At 45.3% G+C, this 22860-nt stretch overlaps 2 protein-coding genes across 2 annotated transcripts; both read right to left on the reverse strand.

Moving 5' to 3' along the window:
- Positions 1-123: 123 nt before the first annotated feature.
- On the reverse strand, positions 124-15589 carry LOC139421063 (integrin, alpha 2b). Its single transcript, XM_071171564.1, has 31 exons — positions 15082-15589; positions 13368-13498; positions 13102-13199; positions 12548-12719; positions 11259-11308; positions 11022-11067; positions 10322-10441; positions 10018-10062; positions 9624-9667; positions 9468-9533; positions 9239-9291; positions 8988-9063; positions 8020-8155; positions 7524-7709; positions 6482-6527; positions 6236-6343; positions 5653-5708; positions 5399-5550; positions 4924-5034; positions 4698-4765; positions 4369-4516; positions 3999-4091; positions 3541-3620; positions 3147-3227; positions 2654-2759; positions 2276-2428; positions 1957-2055; positions 1575-1691; positions 1312-1413; positions 1006-1128; positions 124-757 (listed from the first exon to the last, which is right to left on the reverse strand). The coding sequence occupies exons 1-31, from the start codon at positions 15261-15263 to the stop codon at positions 632-634; spliced, it is 3174 nt and encodes a 1057-aa protein (XP_071027665.1). The 5' UTR covers positions 15264-15589; the 3' UTR covers positions 124-631.
- A 1106-nt stretch (positions 15590-16695) lies between these two features.
- LOC139421782 (aquaporin-5-like) lies at positions 16696-22018 on the reverse strand. The gene is made up of 6 exons (XM_071172902.1): positions 21743-22018; positions 21312-21449; positions 17703-18269; positions 17335-17496; positions 17052-17132; positions 16696-16924 (listed from the first exon to the last, which is right to left on the reverse strand). Exons 1-6 carry the CDS (start codon positions 22016-22018, stop codon positions 16757-16759), a joined length of 1392 nt encoding a protein of 463 aa, XP_071029003.1. The 3' UTR covers positions 16696-16756.
- Positions 22019-22860: the final 842 nt, after the last annotated feature.

Genomic DNA, 22860 nt, shown 5'->3' on the forward strand with positions numbered 1-22860 from the left:
AGTGTTCCATATCACTTAAAAGTAGGCTATCTATCTGTTTGCATGCACAATAGCCGCTATTCATTTGCAGTTGTTTCGAAATGCATATAAAATGTCAATGTAACAAAAAAACAAGCATGTGTATTGTACTTTTCTTGCCATATCTGTGTATTTATTTATTATTATTTTTAATTATAAACACATGGTTGCCGGGTCTGAGTGTTATTGTCACTAGGGTCTCCCCTCTACAACAACAGGAAGCTGGCTCAGCCTTCAGTGAGTCATGATGGTCTCCCCAACACAATGGTTGCTTAGAGAGCAGGCCGATGCCATCACACTAACAAGGATATCCCCTCTGTGAACATTGGAATGCCAGTTTGGCTTCAAAAGGACACAAAGTGTTTAATCGCGATCATATGATTATTTTTAATACAAAATGCAACAGCTACAAGTTACCCTTTAAAAAAAAAAAACATCTTCAGGGTGCATCTTTAGAAAATGGGCAGTTATAGGGAGTAAAACAAGAAGCCCACAGCAACATTTTACAAACCATGTGAAACAGTTTAACACTCTCGGGAAAAGTGTGGGCGTCTGTGTCAAACCAAATAAATACATAAAACACCAGGGTTTCCAGGGTGATAACAGCAGTTGTTTATGCTTGCTTGTCCTCTGCGTTTGTGGGCATCTCAGCGTATTCTGACTGTCCAGCCCCAGCTAGGTGTTCTGCATCGTCGTCGTCATCATCACACGGGGGACGGTTGCGATTAAAGAACCCCACCTGAAGCATAAACTCAAAACATTTACATTTCCACATATTGTTTCCCGATTCCGGTTTCATTCGTGTGTCATCGAGGACATTCTCCTTTATGTCCCCTCTAAATTGTCTCCATTTTAAGAAAACATATCATTAAAAAAGACTGAGTGATCAATACTTCGAATGATAGCTGAGTAGCACCTTCTAAATGCTACCCAGTTATAGGGCCCAATCTTGCGCCACCTGCTGTTTTAACGATGTCAGTACATTACCTTCCAGAAGATCAGAGCTAGCAGAGCAAGGAGGAAGAGGCCAGAGACCACAGCCACAACAATCCACCACACCGGCACTTCCTTCTCTCCATCAGGAGCCCTCCACACCACACTGGTCTGGGTCTACACACATACACACATGGTCAACTGGCTCCAATTAAATCTGTCCAATGACTACTGAAGAAATGGTTACTTTGTGAGATACGGTTGTGTATGTGCCTCAAGTCAGCCGTTTATGTCATTAGTAAATAAGTGTTGTCTACACACTAGTGGAAAGGGTCAACTTGTTATTTTTATTTTTTTTACCTCAGCCTGTCCACTTGGCAGCTCTTCAGGCTGGATCTTGGAGGGCATATCTATAACCTCAAAGCGTGCTGTAGAGTGGAGAACATAATTCTCATAGGGCCTCTAGGGGAAACAGAATGAGGGTTCCATAATCATTACGGAATAATGTCAACGAAGTAAGATCTTACAAAATGCTATCTCAAAATTATGCAGAGCTGTCTTGGAGCGCTTTTCCTTTGCACCTATGAATGCAGATATAGTATTCTTGCCTCCCTCCCTCTCACCTCCAGGAAGGTCTGTACCCAGAGTCGAGACATCACCTTCACCACAGCGCTCCAGCCTCTCTCCAGACCTGTGGCCTCACACACAAACCTCAGACAGGTATCTCCACTGGTGCAGTTCTGTAGAGAAATAGAGAGAGGAACAGACCTAACTGAGTCAACCTGTTTCCCCCATTACACATCAATGAGATGTAATATTTTGTTGTTTAGCCCCCTCTTGTGGCACATATAGAATATTGCAAGTTGTCCCTGAAATTGCAGCAAAAAGGAACTAACTAGCCTATCGTACAGTATCAAGTAAAGACAAGACAGTTTGATTGTATTGCTGTCAGAAGTACACTGATGCATGTCATTATGTTAATCGAGTGAGGCGACACTTGTTTACCACGTGAACGGTCTCTTTGCGCTGAGGCTCCTGCTGTGCCACCTCATTCTGTTTGACCTTATACACTTTACCAACAGTAGCATTCCCGGTCTTCACCAACTGCCAAAACAAAAGAGTGTACTCCAATTTCATATGACCAAAACATCATCAAAAGAACAATAGAAAATCTGGTTTTGCTTCTATTTAAGGCAAATATAAAATAAAATAGTGATTTCCTTTTAAATGAAACATAATTCATGGAAAAACAACATAGTTTTCCCGCTATAGAAAGATTTGCTGTCTGGCACACTGCAGGGCCACATCATGCTACCTCTCTCACCTGATATGGGTCGATGTCAGGGGAGTCAGTGTGGCAGGTGAGGAAATCCTCAGAAGCATTGGCGAACACATAGAGCAGGACGTCTCCATGGTGATGGGTAGGGAACTCTACCTGCACCCTGGCGTTGACCGTGCTCGGACCCAGGTTCCTCAACTGAGTGTTTCAACAACAACAAAAAAATACTTGCTTTCAGATTTCGCTCACTAAGTTGGATCTCATTGTCTTCGCTTATATATGACATAACATATACAAAACCTACTCTAGAAGGGACTCTTCAAATAGATGTTACGCATTTTGACCTAAAACTGCACCAACCTCAGAGAGACAAATGTCTTAAATGCTCTTGTTTCTTTTCCGAGTGAACCATAAAAAGGTTACCTCATAGACGTGTTCCACTAGCGGGCCAACTTCCTCTAGGTCAGCAGGATGCTCCTTCTGTTCCCACTTGGCAATGGGCAGGACACACTCAGGTGGAGAGGAGCCCCTGTCCAAAAAACAACAGGCTACAAGGGTGGACCAAACGCTGAGGACAACACTGATAACACTAGCCTGGTCCTAGTGATAATTAGTAACTACGTGTCCTGGGAAAGCCAATAACTACAAGGACAAGAGGAAACCATGGTGTTACTGTACTGTATTACGCTCTTATTAGGACAACGTCTTCCAATTGGCAAACATCACTCATCCTTTTTGGATATTAGATATTCAGTCTGCTACTTGTCTGGATTGGCAGCTCTGAATTGTCAAACAGAAAGTGTGTCTCGGGAGTCAGGAGGAGTGCTCATTTCCATGGTAGCACAAAACAGCACAGTTTATGGCTCTGATGATAATTGGAGGATAATTGGAGGACAATGAAGGAAGGCCCACCCACCCCCGCATCTCCAGAGCTGCCTCAGCGCGGACATCAATCCTCAGATGGGCCACGTTACTGTCAGGGTTCTGGCTGTTCTTGCTAGAGAGTATAAAGGAAGGAAGAAGCTGAATGAATGTTGACCATTTCCCTTGTGTCATTAGAAAGGCCACGAACCTTCAGCTGACACCTTGAATGTCTAAAATACAGACAACTTGATTAACAAGCATGTAAACCATGTGTATCTCAAAGACCCTAAATATGCCTTACATTGTGCTGATCACTCTACACTAAACATTAACTTTAGTGATCTTGAACTTCCCCATTAAAATGTTGTATTAAAAATACAAAAACAAAGCCTTGGTAGCATCGAAGGCATTAAAACCTCAAGAAGGGATGAAAGTGTTGTTCTTGCCTTTTGATCTGTAATGTGAATGACACGTGGCTCTCCACCTCCTCCAGGTTCCCCACGCTGAAGAACAGACCAGCCTGGAGCTACGACAGACAGAGAGAAGAACATACTGTACTGCATCATTCAGACTGACAGAGCTGTTGCAAACACAGTCACATGTCATCCACATCCGTTGACAGTGAAGACCCAGAACGGCACTATTACTCTATGTGTAATTCCATGCCAACTCAGTGTGTCCGGCCAGAGTTTGGAAGGTTGGGAGTTCGATCCCCGGCCAAGTTATACTACAGAATGTAAAAAAGGTACCCAATGAGTCTCTGCTTGGCACTCAGACTTGTCCATCAAGCTGCTTCATGCTACAGAAACAGGAGATAGGCTCCTGCTCCAATGAGCCGTTCTGACTCATGCAAGGCACTTGCGAGGGTATTTATTTACACTATATTTAATAACATGGTGGTTACCTTCTGGCCCTGCTTCATAGGGTTCCCCAGCTCACAGACCATCACCACCGTCTGGTTCTCCTTCTTCTGAGCACAAATCAACCTGCTGAAGCCCTGAGAGAGATGGCACACTCAGACAGCCTATTCATTATATAGTGCACTATTTTTGACCAGGGCCCATGAGGCTCTGGTCAAAAGTAGTGCACAATATAGGGAGTAGGGTGCCATCTCAGACGCAGAGAGTGTGTTTTACGTAGGGCTGGTGGGCTATGCTGACCAAATAACCTAACCAGCAAAACTCTGGGCTCAAAGTTTTTCCTGCAGGTGTGGGACAGTTGATGCCACTCTGTTAACAATTCCCTTTTATTATGAACAGGAGAGTCACAGTCACCTTTCTGTCAGTCACCATACTCTGGTAGTGTGTGTTGGCTGGTGGGCGTATCTCCAGCTCGGTCTCGTAGGCCCCCTCTCCTCTGTTCTCTGCTGTGATGACCAGCAGGGCAGGGTGGTCATCCCCTATCAGAAGACGGTCAGTACCTCTGAGGATGGGTCAAAGGGTTGTATTAGTAGACCGGAATAACATGCTCTAACTAAACCCTATTATCTCCGCACACTGATCCCACGAGACCTTACTTGGTCAAATTCCTGAACATGTAGAATGACCAAGAAAACAGATGACACTACTGAGTGATGAGGAACTCAGGGGAGTTTGACACTCACGCTTCAGCGGTCAGCCTCAGGTCAGGGACACAGACGTTGTCCTCTCCGCAGTCCAGAATGATCCTGGTCTGCACAACACACAGACACACACACACATTTTTATACCCAAAGAAACAAACACCTACGCTAATTCATAGGTTTCGACTGTGTAATTACCACTTATAAATGTTATTCCTTTGCAAATGAAAATGTTTTAATACATTTAGAATGTAATGCGTGATGTCACCTGTGCGACCACAGCTCTCTGGCCATGCAGCATGGCCTCCTGGGAGTTGGACAGGCTGTAGTTCAAGGAGATGAAGATGGGGCTGAGCTTGTCCTTGAACTCTGACTCATGCTGGAAAGAGAGACAGGACGCAGTACTGACATTGATGCAATTAACCCTCAATTCAGTTGAAATTCAGTAAAGATCTACTGCATTTTAGTGGATCACGTAGTGTTAAGACAATATAAATCTATTCCCCTTTCAGGGTTGTCTGTTGCCACTGACAATGGCAGTGTTCACAACCTTTTTGTGAGGTTACTAATGGTATTGTGATTGGAGCCTGTTGTAGTGTCACTTCAGTGAATGGCCACTTGGGGGCATCAGCCTGATAAGAACACTGCTGCACCATTATGGTTTTATTTCAGGTTTTGAGCTCTGACCATTGTAAACCAAAATACAGGTCTATAAATTGGCTAAACTGGCACAAGCAACCCACCCGTAGGTAAGCAGTTTGGTTCCTGCAGACCACTCCCACATCTCTCTGAATGGTTAGCTGAAAATACTCTTGGGGCTGATTGGTCTGCAGCAATAGGGTCCTCCTGGCCATTGTCTGTTTCATCTTGTCCAGCTGAAGCTCTGCATCTAGAACTACAAGAGTGGATTTAGTGTCTTGAACAAACAGAAAACTGAAACTCAAGGAGAATGTGTATGTTTCCACAGGAATAAATGACTTCAGTATGCATCTCCTACCTATCTCCTCTGGAATGCTGTGGCCAGACACACTAATGCACATCATGACTGTGAAGCTGTAAGGAGAGAGACAGACCGCATCAGTCATAATGCCATTCTGAATTTACAAGAACAAATTCACACATCATCACGGGAAAGATCAGTCTAACACAACCAGGAACTGTCCAGACATGTCACACATCTTAATAAAATGTTTGGCACTTAGGATACTACAGCAATTCTACATAGTGACAACACGTGCATGTTTGCCGTGCCCACCAACATTTGTCCATCATAAATGTTCTTCCCAGTTGGGTGCTGCAGCACCCCCTGAAAATTGTAATAAAAAATAACATTGATTTAAAATAAATTTTGTCACAAAATTATTGCACTGGACCTTTAATAGTGCTGTATTAGCGGACCGATATAGTGTTTGTAGGGCAGGCAAAATGTTTTTTTAGCACCCCTACCACCCCTTGAAAATACAAGAATATCAAATATACATCATAATTAACACAGCACCCGCACCCCCAAACAACTTCGCACGGCTATGGATAATGCCCACACTAATGGTATTATACTCTGGTTTGAGAAGAATCTTTACCAGGCCACAGGCTCGTTGGTGGTGGGGCGCTGACACTCCTTCACATCTGGGTTCAGGAAGTCAGGGTAGAGGGAGAGTTGGGTCTTGGCCATCACCACGGCTTGAGCCCTGGTACCACCCCACACAAACAGAGAATAGACGGTGTGGGTACATTGTGAATGCAAATGTTAATCTTGCTCCAGATAACATTTCTCAGGTTAATTTAAAGTAACAAATAAACGGTTTGTTTGTCGCACACTACTGTACCTGTACACAGCAATCTTATTGACTCCCCATGCACCAACAATTAGATCTGTGAGGCAACAAAGATTGACAATAACAAGTTGCAAGCTCTTATTTTTCTAGTCTTGAAACATAAGAAATATAAAGTCATGAAACAGCTTTGGAAAAAATGACATGATTGATACCCTTTCATGAGAAAGTGCTATCAAAAAATTGTCTATGGGATTGATTGCCCTTTGGTAACAGCCAGGACCTCTGCTTTCATATCACAGTGACTCCTAAGAAACTTAAAGTAGGAAACAAAACTATTTTCAGGGAAAGAGGTCAGCTGAAAAAAAAGTTGAACTGTAACAGGCTCACTGGGGGAACAAGAGACAAAGAGCGCCATGAGTGTCTTTAAAAGCCAGAGGTGTTGCACATCAAAAAGCATTGCTGTGTTGAGAGTAGTTCACTAGTCTCCAAGGGACACTAAATGTATCTCCATTTTAGTGCTCTCCCCCGACAAATGTTGGCCACTCTACTGGATGAGTGACCTTTCTGTTTCTCTCTCGTGTGTCCGAGAAACTTTGCCTTGGTCTCCAGGGGGACGGGAGACAAACAACATGTCAGAGGACGTTTTTACTGGGACTGAAAGGACTTTGTTAAGTAGTGGCAATTTGTCCTTGGGTAGTAGTCAACTACAATGAAAAAGACAACAGAAATCTTTGCTGCTGCTGTTGTTGAACTGCGCCAGAGGCTGATTGTGGAGTTGTAAGGGAAGAGAGTGACCTCCACGTGATCTTACAGGTTGACATCTCCAAGTGGTCTTGGCAGGATTGACACTGTGGCTTAACAAGATATAGGTAGGGACATTGTTGGGAATTGTTGGCCGGGGTAAGGTTTGTTGTTCCATAACTTCTCAAATCTTGATGAGATTATTATTTCACGTTTTTTGGGGCTAGAATCAAATACTTCAAGTCAAAACACATCAAGTCAAAACACAACACCCAATATAATCAAATCCACATCTATTCTAAATCAAGGTAAACAAGCCTACAGTTTCCGAAGAGTTCGTTTTCAGACTAACCTGGGTAGCCATTTGAATCAATGTCAGTGGCCCCTCGCAGGGTGAAGCCAAACTGTGCTGGAGAGCCTAGGGACCGGAAGGGACTCTCGATGACCTGGGTATACTGGGGAGACAGTCCATCACTAGTCCCCATGTAGACGAAAACCCTCCCTTCAACGCCCGAGGATGGGGCTCCCACAGCAACATCTGAGAGAGACAGAAACACTTTATAGTGATGAGTAATCCACGGACGGAGTGCATTGAAACACTGCTATGACAAAAGCATTCCTCACCATTAGAAAATGTAGCATTTCAAGAGGGAATCATGAACTCAAAGATGAATCTCCTTTCGGAAACAAAGTGTTTTGCAGAGGACATTTTCACATTTAATATCATTCCTTGTTTAAGTTACCCAGAAAATCAGATACTACTGATTCTGCTGCCCCTGAGGCAGTTACTATATTAGAAGGGAAGATACGTATATTGTAAGTCAAATGATTGTATATCAGAGCCTCACCGTTAAAACCGTCCTTGTCCAGGTCACCGAGGGGGGCGATGGTGCTGCCAAAGCGTCCGTACAACTGGGAACCTGTCAGCTTCTGGTCTGGCTTGGAGTGGAAGGTGGAGCGCTCTCTCTGCAGGTACACACTCACCTGGGAAAGGATTACACACATCCATTGTCTCGGAGCTGGGTATAAAAAAAGGTTCATAAAAGGTGAATGGAGACTGCACACTATGCTCCCATGTGCTAGACTGCACACCATGCTCCCATGTGCTAGACTACACACTATGCTCCCATGTGCTAGACTGCACACCATGCTCCCATGTGCTAGACTGCACACTATGCTCCCATGTGCTAGACTGCACACTATGCTCCCATGTGCTAGACTGCACACCATGCTCCCATGTGCTAGACTGCACACCATGCTCCCATGTGCTAGTCTGCACACCATGCTCCCATGTGCTAGACTGCCCACTATGCTCCCATGTGCTAGACTGCCCACCATGCTCCCATGTGCTAGACTGCACACCATGCTCCCATGTGCTAGACTGCACACTATGCTCCCATGTGCTAGACTGCACACTATGCTCCCATGTGCTAGACTGCACACTATGCTCCCATGTGCTAGACTGCACACCATGCTCCCATGTGCTAGACTGCACACTATGCTCCCATGTGCTAGACTGCACACTATGCTCCCATGTGCTAGACTGCACACTATGCTCCCATGTGCTAGACTACACACTATGCTCCCATGTGCAAGACTGCACACTATGCTCCCATGTGCTAGACTGCACACTATGTTCCCATGTGCTAGACTGCACACTATGCTCCCATGTGCTAGACTGCACACTATGCTCCCATGTGCTAGACTGCACACTATGCTCCCATGTGCTAGACTGCACACTATGCTCCCATGTGCTAGACTGCACACTATGCTCCCATGTGCTAGACCACACAGGACTCATCAGGTTTTCACTCACCTGGCCCACCTCCTGCAACTGCTGGCCCGACACACGCTCCATGAAGAGGGGCGCCCCGATTAGGATGTCGTCTATTCTGTAGGGGACAGAGGACAGAACAAGAATGGCTGGACATTTGAGCTCTCTTTCATGGTTCCTTGAGACAGCAAGCCAGCAAACAGTGGCTTAGATGTTATCAGGTGGTTAATTCATGTTTAATACTTCCATGATCAAGGACTTAAAAAAAAGTAAGTATGAGAGTTCTGACATACCCATCATTGTTAATATCAGTCACTGCAACGCTGTGGCCGAAGTAAGAGGCCACCTGCAAGATGAAAGTTGCATGTGGTTTTGAGTGGACTTACGTTGCTCGGGACTCGGATATCAACACAAAGGCATATCTGTACAGAAATGTCACATAGTGATCACTTCTTCATCACTCTCCTGTAAACAAGTCAATCAAAATAAAATGTGATGGAAATGATGGAAATGCAGTCTCACCTGAGAGCCTAAGAATGTGCGTTTAACTCCCAAAAAGCCAGGTGTGTTTCCATTATAGATTTTGACCTGGATACAAAGCCACAACATTAGCTTAGATCACTCTCTAATAAATTAATATGAAAAGTAAATGATCATGACGCCATCGGGAGCCCTTACTGAGCCAGCTGTGTTGCGATCATTAGGCACTCCAACCACATAATCTGAAACAGAAAATAAATACTTGTACTGGATTTAAAACACAGTAAAACAGACTTAACAAATTAATTATTCAGAAATGTTTCAACCTTTTGTATCTTACTGACAAATGTTTGAAGGTTTTGCACAGCTGTCACCATCACTACCAGGCACATAAAACGTAGGAAGTGTTATTCTCTAGTCTGGGCACCACTCTATGGGCCTATGTGCTAATATTCCATTCCTTGCGCCATTCTTTGTCATGCAAAACATGAACAAATGTTTGGCATGACAATGAGTCGGAATGATAGTACAAACTGGGACCGGGCTAGTAATTATCTGGTTGTGTGGACACTTTTGACGGGAACTTTCTCACCTGGTATTGAGTCTCCAGTGAACTCGCCAGTGGCCACAGAATACCCTGTTGGCGAAACCTTTCGGGTTTATTGAACTGAGAAGAATGTCACTGAATATCTTTGTACTGAATATTTTAGGCCAGTGGTTCTCAAACCTCTCTTCGGGGTAGAACACCTGATTCAACTAATCATCAAGCACTTAATTAGGTGAATTTGGTTTGCTAGTTCAGGGTTGCAACAGAATTGTGAAACATCTTGGCGTCTCGGAGAAGAGGCTTGAAAACCATTGCATTAGACCACAAGTCTTGCGTGTCACCCTCTTACCATGGTAATGATCGTATCCACCAGTCTCAGGGGAATGGGTTTGTCCTGCCACATAAGGTTTGGCATTCTGGCTCTTGGCACTGTCGACGATGTCAGGCAGTCCTGCACTGATGATCTGACCTGCAACAGAAAGGTTAAACACCGCAACCATCATTTGGAGAAGACACCTTTAGTAATGTTTATACATATTTATTTCATAATATTTTCAGTAACATTAGTCAAATTAAGCAGGCAGGTTGCCTCCCACTTTAACAATGTTCTGACATGTTGTTGCCCTAGGTCTGGCATTTGCGAGACTATATGACAATATGATAATTCATCATGCTCAGTCATCATCAACCTTCCCGGAGACGTTCCAACAACAGGGCTATTAGTGGATACATTTATCCTAGGAGTGTTGAACAATGCAATAATGGAAGCCACCATAATTACGGAAGCCACCAGCCTAAGAACCATGTATGGTGACATTTTATATTTCTTGTTCTTAGTGTTTTAGTGTTTGTCCACCCCATTTTTGTTCAATGCTCCAGCAGCGGAAGCAACAAACCCTCCATCAGCCTCAGAAAGTGTGGCATCCAGCTCCAATGCCCCAGCAGCAAATGTATGCCCCAGCAATTTTATGCCCCGGCAGATTTACCTCAGGTGTAGTGTGAAATCTAGTTTAACCAGGCTAATAATGGCACCAGATGGCACATGTTACCTTGAAAATAGTAGCCTCCAGGAGCACCGATAAGGAGCCTTCCCTCCTAGAATAGTACGGCAAGAAACAAATCAAATTATTGTTATAGATGGTATCATAACACTGTTGGTGTAATTACTACATTACAGTATCATAAACTATGTGGATCTAAATTATCTACTCTGCTACTGTACATTGCTGTGTATTATATGAGTCAAAAAGAAAAAGTTTGATGAGAAATGTTTGGAGGGCGGGCACCTTTGTTATGTCGGAGCTAAATCCCACTTCACAGTATCGTCTGTCGTTAGCTGAGAATCAAGATTAGGATCAAAGATGAAAACATGCAGAGTAGAAAGAAAGACCAGCAGGCAAACGTTTGAACATGAAGTCAACTGCTATTTTAAGAAGGATATACCCGAGGTGTTTTGTGGCATAGCAGTGAGAATGATACTCAATTACCAAAAGAGTTCTGACAAGATGCTTGTTTGGTTGTGTTTACACAGGCAGCCCAATTCTGTTCTTTTGCCCAATCTGATTGGTCAAAATAACATTTAGTGGCAAAAGATCAAAATTGGATTGCATGCGTAAATGCAGCCTTTAAGTTTTGAGTGGACAACAGAGGAACCTGTTACTGTACTGTACAGGTACTACTGGCATGACTAATATCTCTTACTGTACTGTACAGGTACTACTGGCATGACAAATATCTCTTACTGTACTGTACAGGTACTACTGGCATGACTAATGTCTCTTACTGTACTGTACAGGTACTACTGGCATGACTAATGTCTCTTACTGTACAGGTACTACTGGCATGACTAATATCTCTTACTGTACTGTACAGGTACTACTGGCATGACTAATATCTCTTACTGTACTGTACAGGTACTACTGGCATGACTAATGTCTCTTACTGTACTGTACAGGTACTACTGGCATGACTAATGTCTCTTACTGTACTGTACAGGTACTACTGGCATGACTAATGTATCTTACTGTACTGTACAGGTACTACTGGCATGACTAATGTCTCTTACTGTACTGTACAGGTACTACTGGCATGACTAATATATCTTACTGTACTGTACAGGTACTACTGGCATGACTAATATCTCTTACTGTACTGTACAGGTACTACTGGCATGACTAATGTCTCTTACTGTACTGTACAGGTACTACTGGCATGACTAATATATCTTACTGTACTGTACTACTGGCATGACTAATATCTCTTACTGTACAGGTACTACTGGCATGACTAATATCTCTTACTGTACTGTACTACTGGCATGACTAATATCTCTTACTGTACTGTACTACTGGCATGACTAATATCTCTTACTGTACTGTACAGGTACTACTGGCATGACTAATATCTCTTACTGTACTGTACAGTTACTACTGGCATGACTAATATCTCTTACTGTACTGTACAGGTACTACTGGCATGACTAATATATCTTACTGTACTGTACAGGTACTACTGGCATGACTAATATCTCTTACTGTACTGTACAGGTACTACTGGCATGACTAATATCTCTTACTGTACTTCAGGGCTTTGTAATTTTTTTCAGTCATGACGTCTCTGCAGGGGGAGAAGTTGACCGTTTCCCCCGTCAGTGTATTCAACACTAGGCAGGTCCCCACTGGAGTGTTCTGGGCCTCGTCACGTTCCCCCACGTCTATTACGTTCCAGTGGAACAGGGGGGCACAGGCCTGGCGCAGGGGGAGGGAGGGAGAGAGAGAAGGGAGGAGAGAAAGGGGGGGAGAAGGAACATGATATAGAGAAGGGTAACACAAAGTGATGAAGAGAATGACCGCGAGAGAAAGAAAGTCAAATTAAGAAGGAGCAGAGGCATACACACATTGGTAGAAAGAGAGAGGGGATCGGTGGTTGGGAGAGGAAGGAAAATAAATTGAGGGAGGAAGAGTGGTTCTGTAAAAGATTTAGAGGATCGATATCTGATGCATTCTATACTGCACAGTGACTGTATACAGCAGCCTTCAGACTCACAGCAAAATGAGTGACTGGTTTATGAGAATTCAAAGAGTGAGAGAGTGGTAACAGTATTGTGCCACAACGGCTGGAAAAACTCACCACAATGTAGTTTCCGGAGGATCGCACAGTAGCACCAAACCACTGGTGGGACTTTGAAGAGCTTATCACTAAGTTCTGGTGAGGATAAACCTCATCACCTGTAGTTACATCAGACAGCTCAGTTTGTCAACCTTTTTTGTAATTGAGCCCAGAATAAATAAATATCTTCTTTACTTACTTACTGATCTACAGTATGATAATATGTTCACAGCTTTAGAAAACATTGAGAAATGCATGAATAGGACTTATGATAAGTAAAGGTTTACCTTTTGTGTCAAAGGTCATGGTAGTACAGGCCCCTCCTGTCTGTGCCCAGGGACAGAGATACACAGCCCCTGCCTCAGTGACTCTTGGCTGACTGGTGTTGGCTCTAGGGGCCCCAACCACAACACTGATGCTGTGGGACAGAAAATACTATGGTTCAAATATTATCTTTGGGATTTCAGACAAGAATCTAATGAAAAGCTATTCAAACTCCACATACCTTGCCCAATTTAATATGAGAGTAATACCAGCATATACAGTACATGACCCAAAGTATGTGGACACCTGCTCATCAAACATCTCATTCCAAAACCATGGGCATTAAGACGGAGTTGTTCTCCCCTTTGCTGCTGTAACAGCCTCCACTCTTCTGGGAAGGATTTCCACTAGATGCTGGATCATTGCTGCGGGGACTTGCTCCCATTCATCCACAAGAACATTAGTGAGGTTGGGCACTGATGTTGGGCGATTAGGCCGGGCTTGCAGTCAGCGTTCCAATTCATCAGAAAGGTGATCAATGGGGTTGAGGTCAGGGCTCTGTGCAGGAGAGTCAAGTTCTTCAACACCGATTTCGAGTTACCATTTCTGTACGGACCTCGCTTTGTCAATTTTTGTTGTTGTTGTTGACATTTTTACATTTAACCTTTATTTAACTAGTCAAGTCAGTTAAGAACAAATTCTTAATTACAATGACGGCCTACACCAGCCAAACCCGGACGACGCTGGGCCTCTCAATCACCGCCGGTTGTGATACAGCCTGGATGTCAATAGGGGCATTGTCATGCTGAAACAGGAAAGGGCCTTCCTCAAAGGGCCTTCCAAAGATGGAAGCGCAGGATCGTCTAGAATGTCATTGTATGCTGTAGCGTTGAGCTTTCCCTTCACTGGAACTAAGGGGCCTAACCCGAACCATAAAAAACAGCCCAGACCATTATTCCTCCTCCAAACTTTACAGTTGGCACAATGCATTTGGCAGGTAGCGTTCTCCTGGCATTCGCAAAACACAAATTAATCTGTCGGTCTGCAGATGGTGAAGCGTGATTCATCACTCCAAAGAACGCGTTTCCACTGCTCCAGAGTCCAATGGAGGCGAGCTTTACACCACTCCAGCCGACGTTTGGCATTCCTCATGGTGATCTTAGGCTTGTGTGCGGCTGCTTGGCTTTGGAAACCCATTTCATGAAGCTCCCAACAAAGACTTATTGAGCTGATGTTGCTTCCAGAGGCAGTAGTGAGTGTTGCAACCGCGGACAGACACATTTTGCGCGCTGCTCGCTTCAGCACTTGACAGTCCCGTTCTGTGAGTTCCTGTGGTCTAGCACTACGCGACTGGGCCGTTGTTGCTCCTAAATGTTTCCACTTCACAATAACAGCACTTACAGTTGACCAGAGCAGCTCTTGTAGGACGGAAGTTTGACAAACTGACTTGTTGGAAATGTGGCATCCTATGACAGTGCCACATTGAAAGTCACTGAGCTCTTCAGTAAAGGCCATTTTACTGCCAATGCTTGTCTATGGAGATTGCATGGTGGTGTGCTCAATTTTATACACCTGTCAGCAACGGGTGTTGCTGAAATGGCCGAATCCACTAATTTGAAGGGGTGTCCACATACTTTTAACTATACAGTGTAGTTTAACAGATACCATAATAATGATGCAAAGCCTACTGAATGAAGCAAAGCCAAAACTTACCAAATAGTATATTGCAATACTCACGTTTTGTTGCTAAACTGATAGAAATCTGCAGAGAAGCCAAAGAAGCTTCCCTCGGGGCCAGAGAACTCAGTGAAGTTAACCAGGTTTAGATTTAAGGTGTCAGAGTAATGTGGGAGAGCAAATAGCAGGAGACCCATCATTTGTATTGATCTATGAATCCGGTGTTCCTCCATCTTTTTCATAGCTCTTCTATGTCTCCGTCAACTCCCTCACTGCAAATGAAACTGGAATCCAAATTTCTTCTTCCTATGTGAGTAATTCTTATCATCTTCAGTTGTTTTTCGCAAGTCAGGGAACTTACACAGTAACGCCGAGAGGGCTGTCATAGATAGGGCAGAGTTGTTGATGTGAGTTGAAGGATTTTTTTCTTGCTAAGCAAAATGTATTTGCGGCTCTCATTGCATTGTGTTGAGTGGAGTGTAACTAACTGTTTCCTGCAGATAGGACTTCGCAGAGAATATTTTGTGACATGAAGTGAAGAGATGTCAGTCTGTCAGAACAGAACTGCAGCTCTCAGACACATTGGCACATATATTTATAGTGTTATATTAACCCGTAAACAACGTCTCATAGTACATACATGAAAAAAATAAGTACACGATTCAAGAGTGTGCATTACCAAGGTATAAAACTATCGGGACGTGGATCCAAATACACATTTTTCTATTTTTTTTCATTGTTGGGAGAGAGAAAGAGAGAGACACAGACACAGATACAGACACACAGAAACACGCACAGGGCAGGGTTGTTGGGTTTGAGAGATTATGGAGACACTGGTCAATTCCACCCAAGCCCTTCCTTCCTAGATGAGTCCTCCCCAGGGCATGACATTTCATGGAAACAGATGGAACATGTAAGTGGACCGGACACAAAATGACTCCTGTAGCTTCACACCCACTTTACACCCCCCCCCCCCCCCCCCCCATGTACACTCCGTAGGACGACTCAGTTCGGTTTTCAGCTTTAATAAACTCTTGCACAGAGGACATGAAAAACATTACGTTCCGTTTCAATATAGTGAAAAACAAATGTAAAATTCATGATATAATAAAGAACATTTTACTGAGTCATACAGCCGTTATTTAAATATGTATAACAAGACAAACACCGTGATAGCGGTATATAAAAACACATATTATAGTGATCTGTCCCGTAATGTGAATGATTATACAGCTGGTACCCGTACTTTAACTGACCTGAATGAAATCGCCTTGGACACTCATTGACATGTCCAGGCTTTGGTCTGAATATACATGATCTGCTTTTATAGATGGTTTAACATCTCAGAGAGGTACAAAGATGCACAAAGTGAAGTCAAACTGACAAACAACATGATTGTGAAGAACCTGAGAGGGTGGATTAGTGTTTTGTTCAGTTCTGAAATATCAGATAACTGGCCAGAAAGGGAACTATCCAGTACACTCAGGAAAAGAGAGGAGAAAGCAGTCTCCCAGAGAATACAGCAGAGTATATTATCATAGCTACATTGTAGATGTGCATGAATACTGTAGATGTGTACAAATGTTGAGTTTCTTCACTCAGTGATACTCAACGATGGACCCAGCTAGCATGACCACTTGTGTACACCAGTGGCAAATGGTCAGATATCAGAGAATGGTGTGTGTGGTCACCTTTGGTCAATGGTCAGACAATGGTAAGATAACTGCCTCCATTTCTACTCCACTGTGTGTTCCAAGGTGGTGGGCTGTTTGAGTGGATCCTTGGGAAACAGTTCCTTAAACTCAGCCAACCAGTCGCCAGGGCTACCCCACCGTGGGTAGAGCACCAAGTCATGTAGTAGGCCAGCTAGTAACGCCCCCGCACACGGCCCCACCCAATACACCTGCAGAGGAGAGAGAAACTTTTTTTGTAAGTAGATTTGTATGTGTGAACTGTGGTGTGATGTTAGTAAATAGTGTCAATGTACTTTTGTAATTTCATAGAGTCAACTTGTGTTTGGCCAGACTCACCCAATGGTTTTGAAATTTTAAAGTGACCACAGCTGGACCAAAAGATCTAGCAGGATTCATCCCACAGCCAGTGTACCCAATCTGGTCAAAGGTTGAAGGTAAAGAGAGAGAGGGGGAGAAAAAGAGAGGGGGGGGGGGGATGAAATAAAAGATAAGTCATAGGAAAAATGTAAAGATCTACAAAATGTTTTAATAGACAAAATCCATCAAATTACCCATAGAAACTCTATTATGGTCAGACAGAATTTAAACAAACACAAATAGGATCTGGCATCTTCCTTACTGCCACAAGATTCCCCAGAATGACAGACAAGCCGACCACTACAGGACCCAGGAGGTGGAAGGCTGATGTGGGTCGAGACGTGGCGAGGACACAGACCACCAGCTGAAAGGTGATGGCTGTCTCCACTGTGAAGGCTTGGCATGGGTGGACACCCAAGCCTACCTGGAAAAATAAACATTTTTACAGATATCAGACCTGGATTCATTAAGTTAAAATGTTTATAAACACCCATAATCAATTAAGCCCATGCAAAATGTTTTGGCAAAGCATTTCTAATCATGACTTTTCGGAAGCTACAATACTACAGAAAAACAATACTTCACTACAACCTAGAATCAAATACAAATGTATTAGACATGACTCGTGACCTCGTTCAGCCCCAGATGCCCTCTGAGCGGGGCAGGCACCATTCCCATGAGAAGTGCACAAGCACAGAGTGCACCGAGGAGCTGTGCCCCCACGTAGAGGATAGCTCTCCAGGGGCTCACCCTCAGTCCTGCAGCCAGAGCCAGGGTCACAGCCGGGTTCAGGTGGACCCCTCCTCCAGAGGTAGCAGGACCCAGGCACACAGACACCACAGCCACGGAGGCCCCGAATGCCAAGGCCACATGCAGGGGGTCAGGGTGGCACTCGGAGAGGGGCTGGGAGTCCGAGAGAAAGGATGGGTCAGACTCTGAGGACAAGTCATGGAGATGATGATCACTGGTGGGACTGGAGAGGCTCCCATCCCAGGCTGGAAGCTGGGGCCATAGCACCACAGAGGCCAGACTGGTGAAGAGGAAGATGGCAGTGCCCACAAATTCACACAGGAGATCCCGGAGGAAAGAAAGTGTCCAAATGTTCTTCAGAACCAACGCCAGACTGGAAAGGACTTGCATGATGGATGAATGAATCTCTGTCTCTCTGTTGTCCTGTTTCTCTGTTTTTTTGTTGCTCTGCCATGAAACACATCCAGGAGTCAGCAGCAGCAGAACCAAACAACCACAAGGGACTGCAATGGGAACCTATATAGAGGGGGCATCTACCGCTGTGTGACGCATATATCAGGAAGGTGGCCTCTTTCTTTCCCCGCTGCGATTATTTATCTGTCCCCTCAGTATACTGCTTGTATTGTGATGTGTTCTGAAGGTGGGTAAGGGTGGAGGTGAGGTGAGGTGGGGAGGCTTAGCTTAGCCAATGCATGTTTTGGCTTTCTGCTTTCCTGTACTCTCAGATGGCTGCCGGTAAATGTCGAGTGGTGTCTTCTTTCCGGGGGGCCACAGATTTACCCATAGGTAATGTGCGGCCATTAGCGAGGGGGCGCTAACTTCTGGTGTCTCTTTGCAGCTGGGGAGTCTCCCCTCTTCCTTCTTCTAACTCTCTCACATTCCCCCTTGCCTCTGTTTCTCAAAGAAAAGTGCTTCACCAGAGAGGATTATATGGTTACCTGAAGCTTTCTATCTTTCAGGTAGAAGAGAAGTGTGGCTGAGGATTGAGCTGAACAAGCCAAAGCCAACTAACTGATTTGAAATTAGTGGTGCCCTGGGATTAATCGAAAAGCTGTACTTTCCTGACCTGGGGTCAACCAGAGTTTAGGATAATTTTAAATAAACTGATCAAGATACTGTCCACCCAAAAAACAATCCAGATACAGCATTTTAAGCCAGCAGTAGCAGGTAAAGGATGCCAAGAGAGAGGCATTTTTAATCCCCTCAAAGGGAGCTCTCTCATCACAGAGAGTGGCCAGGGAAGCTTTAGTGTAACAGGGTGACTAAGAGAGGGTGGGGGAACTAAACACGACCACAGTAAAGCATGTGAAGGTCAGTTAGGAACAATGGCAGTACAGTTATACTGAGATTCCCCTGCAGAGATGGCTTCCTAACAAGGTCATGGAAATTGATACAGTACCTGAGGCTGGTTGAGTCAGGACAGGGATAACTGTGTAAAATATGATATGGAGAGATGGTGTTTCAACAACATGTGGAGATGGGGATGAATGTAGATGACAGGGAATGTCATAGTAGGACATTATACATAAAACGGAAAACAGGGAGACTACAGTATGTGTGTGTGTGTGTGTGTGTGTGTGTGTGTGTGTGTGTGTGTGTTAACAAGGGGAGACTATTGAGGCCTGCATTTGTGAAATGTTTGTCATGTAAAAACATGAGGTGGGTATCTTCAAAAAGCAGACTATAGTCTTTTTTTTTTCTTATAAGTAGAGCAAAAGTTAAGAATGGTTAGCTGCAGATGCTGTGCAATGAAATACAGTATATCGATTAATTCAGTTAGTGTAGAATCTGCTGTCCTTCAGTTATTAATCATCGATCCATTGTCATATCCTCCATCATCTCTACTGATTCCTGCCTCCTTGTCTCCTCATTCTCCTGCTTTCATGTCTTCCTTACTGACAAAGAATTCCTTTATGCACCCCCTCCCCTGATTAAAACAGCTTTGAGTGGCCCTCAGTACTTACCACTAATGGATAAATGGGTATAGGGGATTTGGACTGTGACAGTCACGTGTGCCATGGCACCATCACAGGGAATTGGCGGCAACAGAATCTAAGGTGTTGTGCACTTGTTCCTTTTACTTTTCCCTCCTCCTTTGCTTTTCTGCAAAGGTCGAGCAACTTGTTTTTCTTCTATGTGACCGATTCTCTCAGATGACTACGTGTGCCTAATCTGTTTCCCATGCCTGGCCCATTCCCCATGTATCCGATGATGACCCACTTATTTGTGAGTCCCTCTCCTCTCCACTCTCCAGAAACGTTAGGAGGACTCTGTCTCAGTTTGTGGCTAACAGAGATTAAATTATGAGACTGGGTTCTGAACTTTCAATGGCCTGCCAATACTCCCCATGCAGTGGTCACGCTAACACATTCGACTCTAGACTCACTTTTGACATTTGCATGGCCATAGAACACACTGGAATAAATATGCACTGTGCCATCATTTTTCAGAACAGGAACGATTGGAGCTGCACAGCGGGAGTACTGAATGAGAGTAATGGTGTTTTTTCCTGCAGCCGCTCCAACTCATCCTCAACTTTCTTTTTCTTCGTGTATGGCACTGTCCTGGGCTTGAAAAAGCAAGGCTCGGTCTGAGGATCCACGAACAGTGCTCTACAGTGTGCCCAGTTCATCTTTGAAAATCTCACTCATGTGTGTTTTATCTCACCCTGTAACGGACTTTGGTGGAAGAAGTTGAGGACCAAGATGCGTGGTAAGTGTTCATCATTATTTTAATAAACTGAACACTAAATACAACAAGGAACAAAAGAAACAACCGAAACAGCTCCGTCAGGTGCAAAACACACTAAACAGAAAATAACTACCCACAAAACCCATGTGTGCAAGAGCTACCTAAGTATGGTTCAGAGACAAGGACAGACAGCTGTCCCTGATTGAGAACCATACCCGGCCAAAAACAAAGAAATACAAAAACATAGAAAAAAGAACATAGAACGCCCAACCTAGTAACACCCTGGCCTAAGCAAAATGGAGAATAAAAAGCCTCTCTATGGCCAGGGCGTGACAGTACCCCCCCCCCCCCCCCCCCCCCCCCCGCCACCCCAAAGGCAAGGACTACAGCCGCAAAACCTAAACCCATAGGGGAGGGTCTGGGTGGGCATTTGTCCGCGGTGGCGGCTCTGGCGTGGGACGTGGACCCCACTCCACCATAGTCTTGGCCCACTTAAGTGGCGCCTTTGGAGCTGCGACCCTCGCCGCCGACCTCGGACTGGGGACCCTTGCAGCGTGCCCCGAATAGATGGGAGACTCTGGCGGCGCCGGAGTGAAGGGCGACTCTGGCGGCGCCGGAGTGAAGGGCGACTCTGGCGGCGCCGGAGTGAAGGGCGACTCTGGCGGCGCCGGAGTGAAGGGCGACTCTGGCGACGCCGGAGTGAAGGGCGACTCTGGCGGCGCCGGAGTGAAGGGCGACTCTAGCGGCGCCGGAGTGAAGGGCGACTCTGGCGGCGCCGGAGTGAAGGGCGACTCTGACGGCGCCTGTCTGATGGGCGGCTCTGGCGGCTCCTGACTGACGGGCGGCTGTGGTGGCTCCTGACTGACGTGCGGCTCTGGCGGCTCCTGACTGACGTGCGGCTGCCAGGCACAGGACGCACTGGGCTGTGCAGATGCACTGGAGACACAGTGCGCAGAGCTGGCGCAGGATAACCCGGGCCGAGGAGACGCACTGGAGACCAGATGCGCTGAGCCGGCTTCATTATTCCTGGCTCGATGCCCACTCTAGCCCGGCCGATACGAGGAGCTGCGATGTAGCGCACCGGGCTATGCCTGCGCACTGGGGACACTGTGCGCCTCACGGCATAACACGGTGCCTGCCCGGTCCACCTCTCGCCACGGTAAGCACGGGGAGTTGGCTCAGGTCTCCTACCTGACTTAGCCACACTCCCCGTGTGCCTCCCCCAATACATTTTTGGGGCTGCCTCTCGCCCCTGTTGCGCTGCATGCTAACTCCTCATAACGCCGCCGCTCGGCTTTAGCTGCCTCCAGCTCTTCCCTGGGGCGGCAATATTCCCCAGCCTGTGCCCAGGATTCATTACCGTCCAAAATCTCATCCCATGTCCAGGAGTCCAGAACCCTCTGCTCCTGGTTACCACGCTGCTTGGTCCGGTTGTGGTGGGTAGTTATGTAACGGCCGTTGGTGGAAGAAGGTGAGGACCAAGATGCAGTGTGGTAAGTGTTCATCAATATTTTTATAAACTGAACACTAAATGCAACAAGGAACAACAGAAACAACCGAAACAGCTCCGCCAGGTGCAAAACACACTAAACAGAAAATAACTACCCACAAAACCCATGTGGGCAAGAGCTACCAAAGTATGGTTCTCAATCAGAGACAGACAGCTGTTCCTGATTGAGAACCATACCCGGCCAAAAACAAAGAAATATCAAATCAAATCAAATCAAATTTATTTATATAGCCCTTCGTACATCAGCTGATATCTCAAAGTGCTGTACAGAAACCCAGCCTAAAACCCCAAACAGCAAGCAATGCAGGTGTAGAAGCACGGTGGCTAGGAAAAACTCCCTAGAAAGGCCAAAACCTAGGAAGAAACCTAGAGAGAAACCAGGCTATGTGGGGTGGCCAGTCCTCTTCTGGCTGTGCCGGGTGGAGATTATAACAAAACATGGTCAAGATGTTCAAATGTTCATAAATGACCAGCATGGTCGAATAATAATAAGGCAGAACAGTTGAAACTGGAGCAGCAGCACAGTCAGGTGGACTGGGGACAGCAAGGAGTCATCATGTCAGGTATTCCTGGGGCATGGTCCTAGGGCTCAGGTCCTCCGAGAGAGAGAAAGAAAGAGAGAATTAGAGAGAGCATATGTGGGATGGCCAGTCCTCTTCTGGCTGTGCCGGGTGGAGATTATAACAGAACATGGCCAAGATGTTCAAATGTTCATAAATGACCAGCATGGTCAAATAATATTAAGGCAGAACAGTTGAAACTGGAGCAGCAGCACAGCCAGGTTTACTGGGGACAGCAAGGAGTCATCATGTCAGGTAGTCCTGGGGCATGGTCCTA

The sequence above is a fragment of the Oncorhynchus clarkii genome, chromosome 12 (genome assembly GCF_045791955.1).
Source record: "Oncorhynchus clarkii lewisi isolate Uvic-CL-2024 chromosome 12, UVic_Ocla_1.0, whole genome shotgun sequence".
Taxonomy (NCBI): Eukaryota; Metazoa; Chordata; class Actinopteri; order Salmoniformes; family Salmonidae; genus Oncorhynchus; species Oncorhynchus clarkii.

Bases quoted from the DNA above. Each gene is read 5' to 3' on its own strand.
- LOC139421063 (XM_071171564.1), bottom strand. From the start codon at position 15,263: ATGAAAAAGATGGAGGAACACCGGATTCATAGATCAATACAAATGATG. The intron at 4,092-4,368 runs GTGACTGTGACT...CATCTCTCTCAG, and splicing joins GTATGGTGACTGACAGAAAG to GGCTTCAGCAGGTTGATTTG. The intron at 3,228-3,540 runs GCAAGAACAACA...TATACTCTCTAG, and splicing joins TTCACATTACAGATCAAAAG to CAAGAACAGCCAGAACCCTG.
- LOC139421782 (XM_071172902.1), bottom strand. From the start codon at position 22,018: ATGAACACTTACCACACTGCATCTTGGTCCTCACCTTCTTCCACCAAC. The intron at 21,450-21,742 runs GTATTGGGGGAG...CTGTGTCTCCAG, and splicing joins CGAGAGGCAGCCCCAAAAAT to TGCATCTGCACAGCCCAGTG. The intron at 17,497-17,702 runs GTCACGAGTCAT...TTATTTTTCCAG, and splicing joins GGCATCTGGGGCTGAACGAG to GTAGGCTTGGGTGTCCACCC.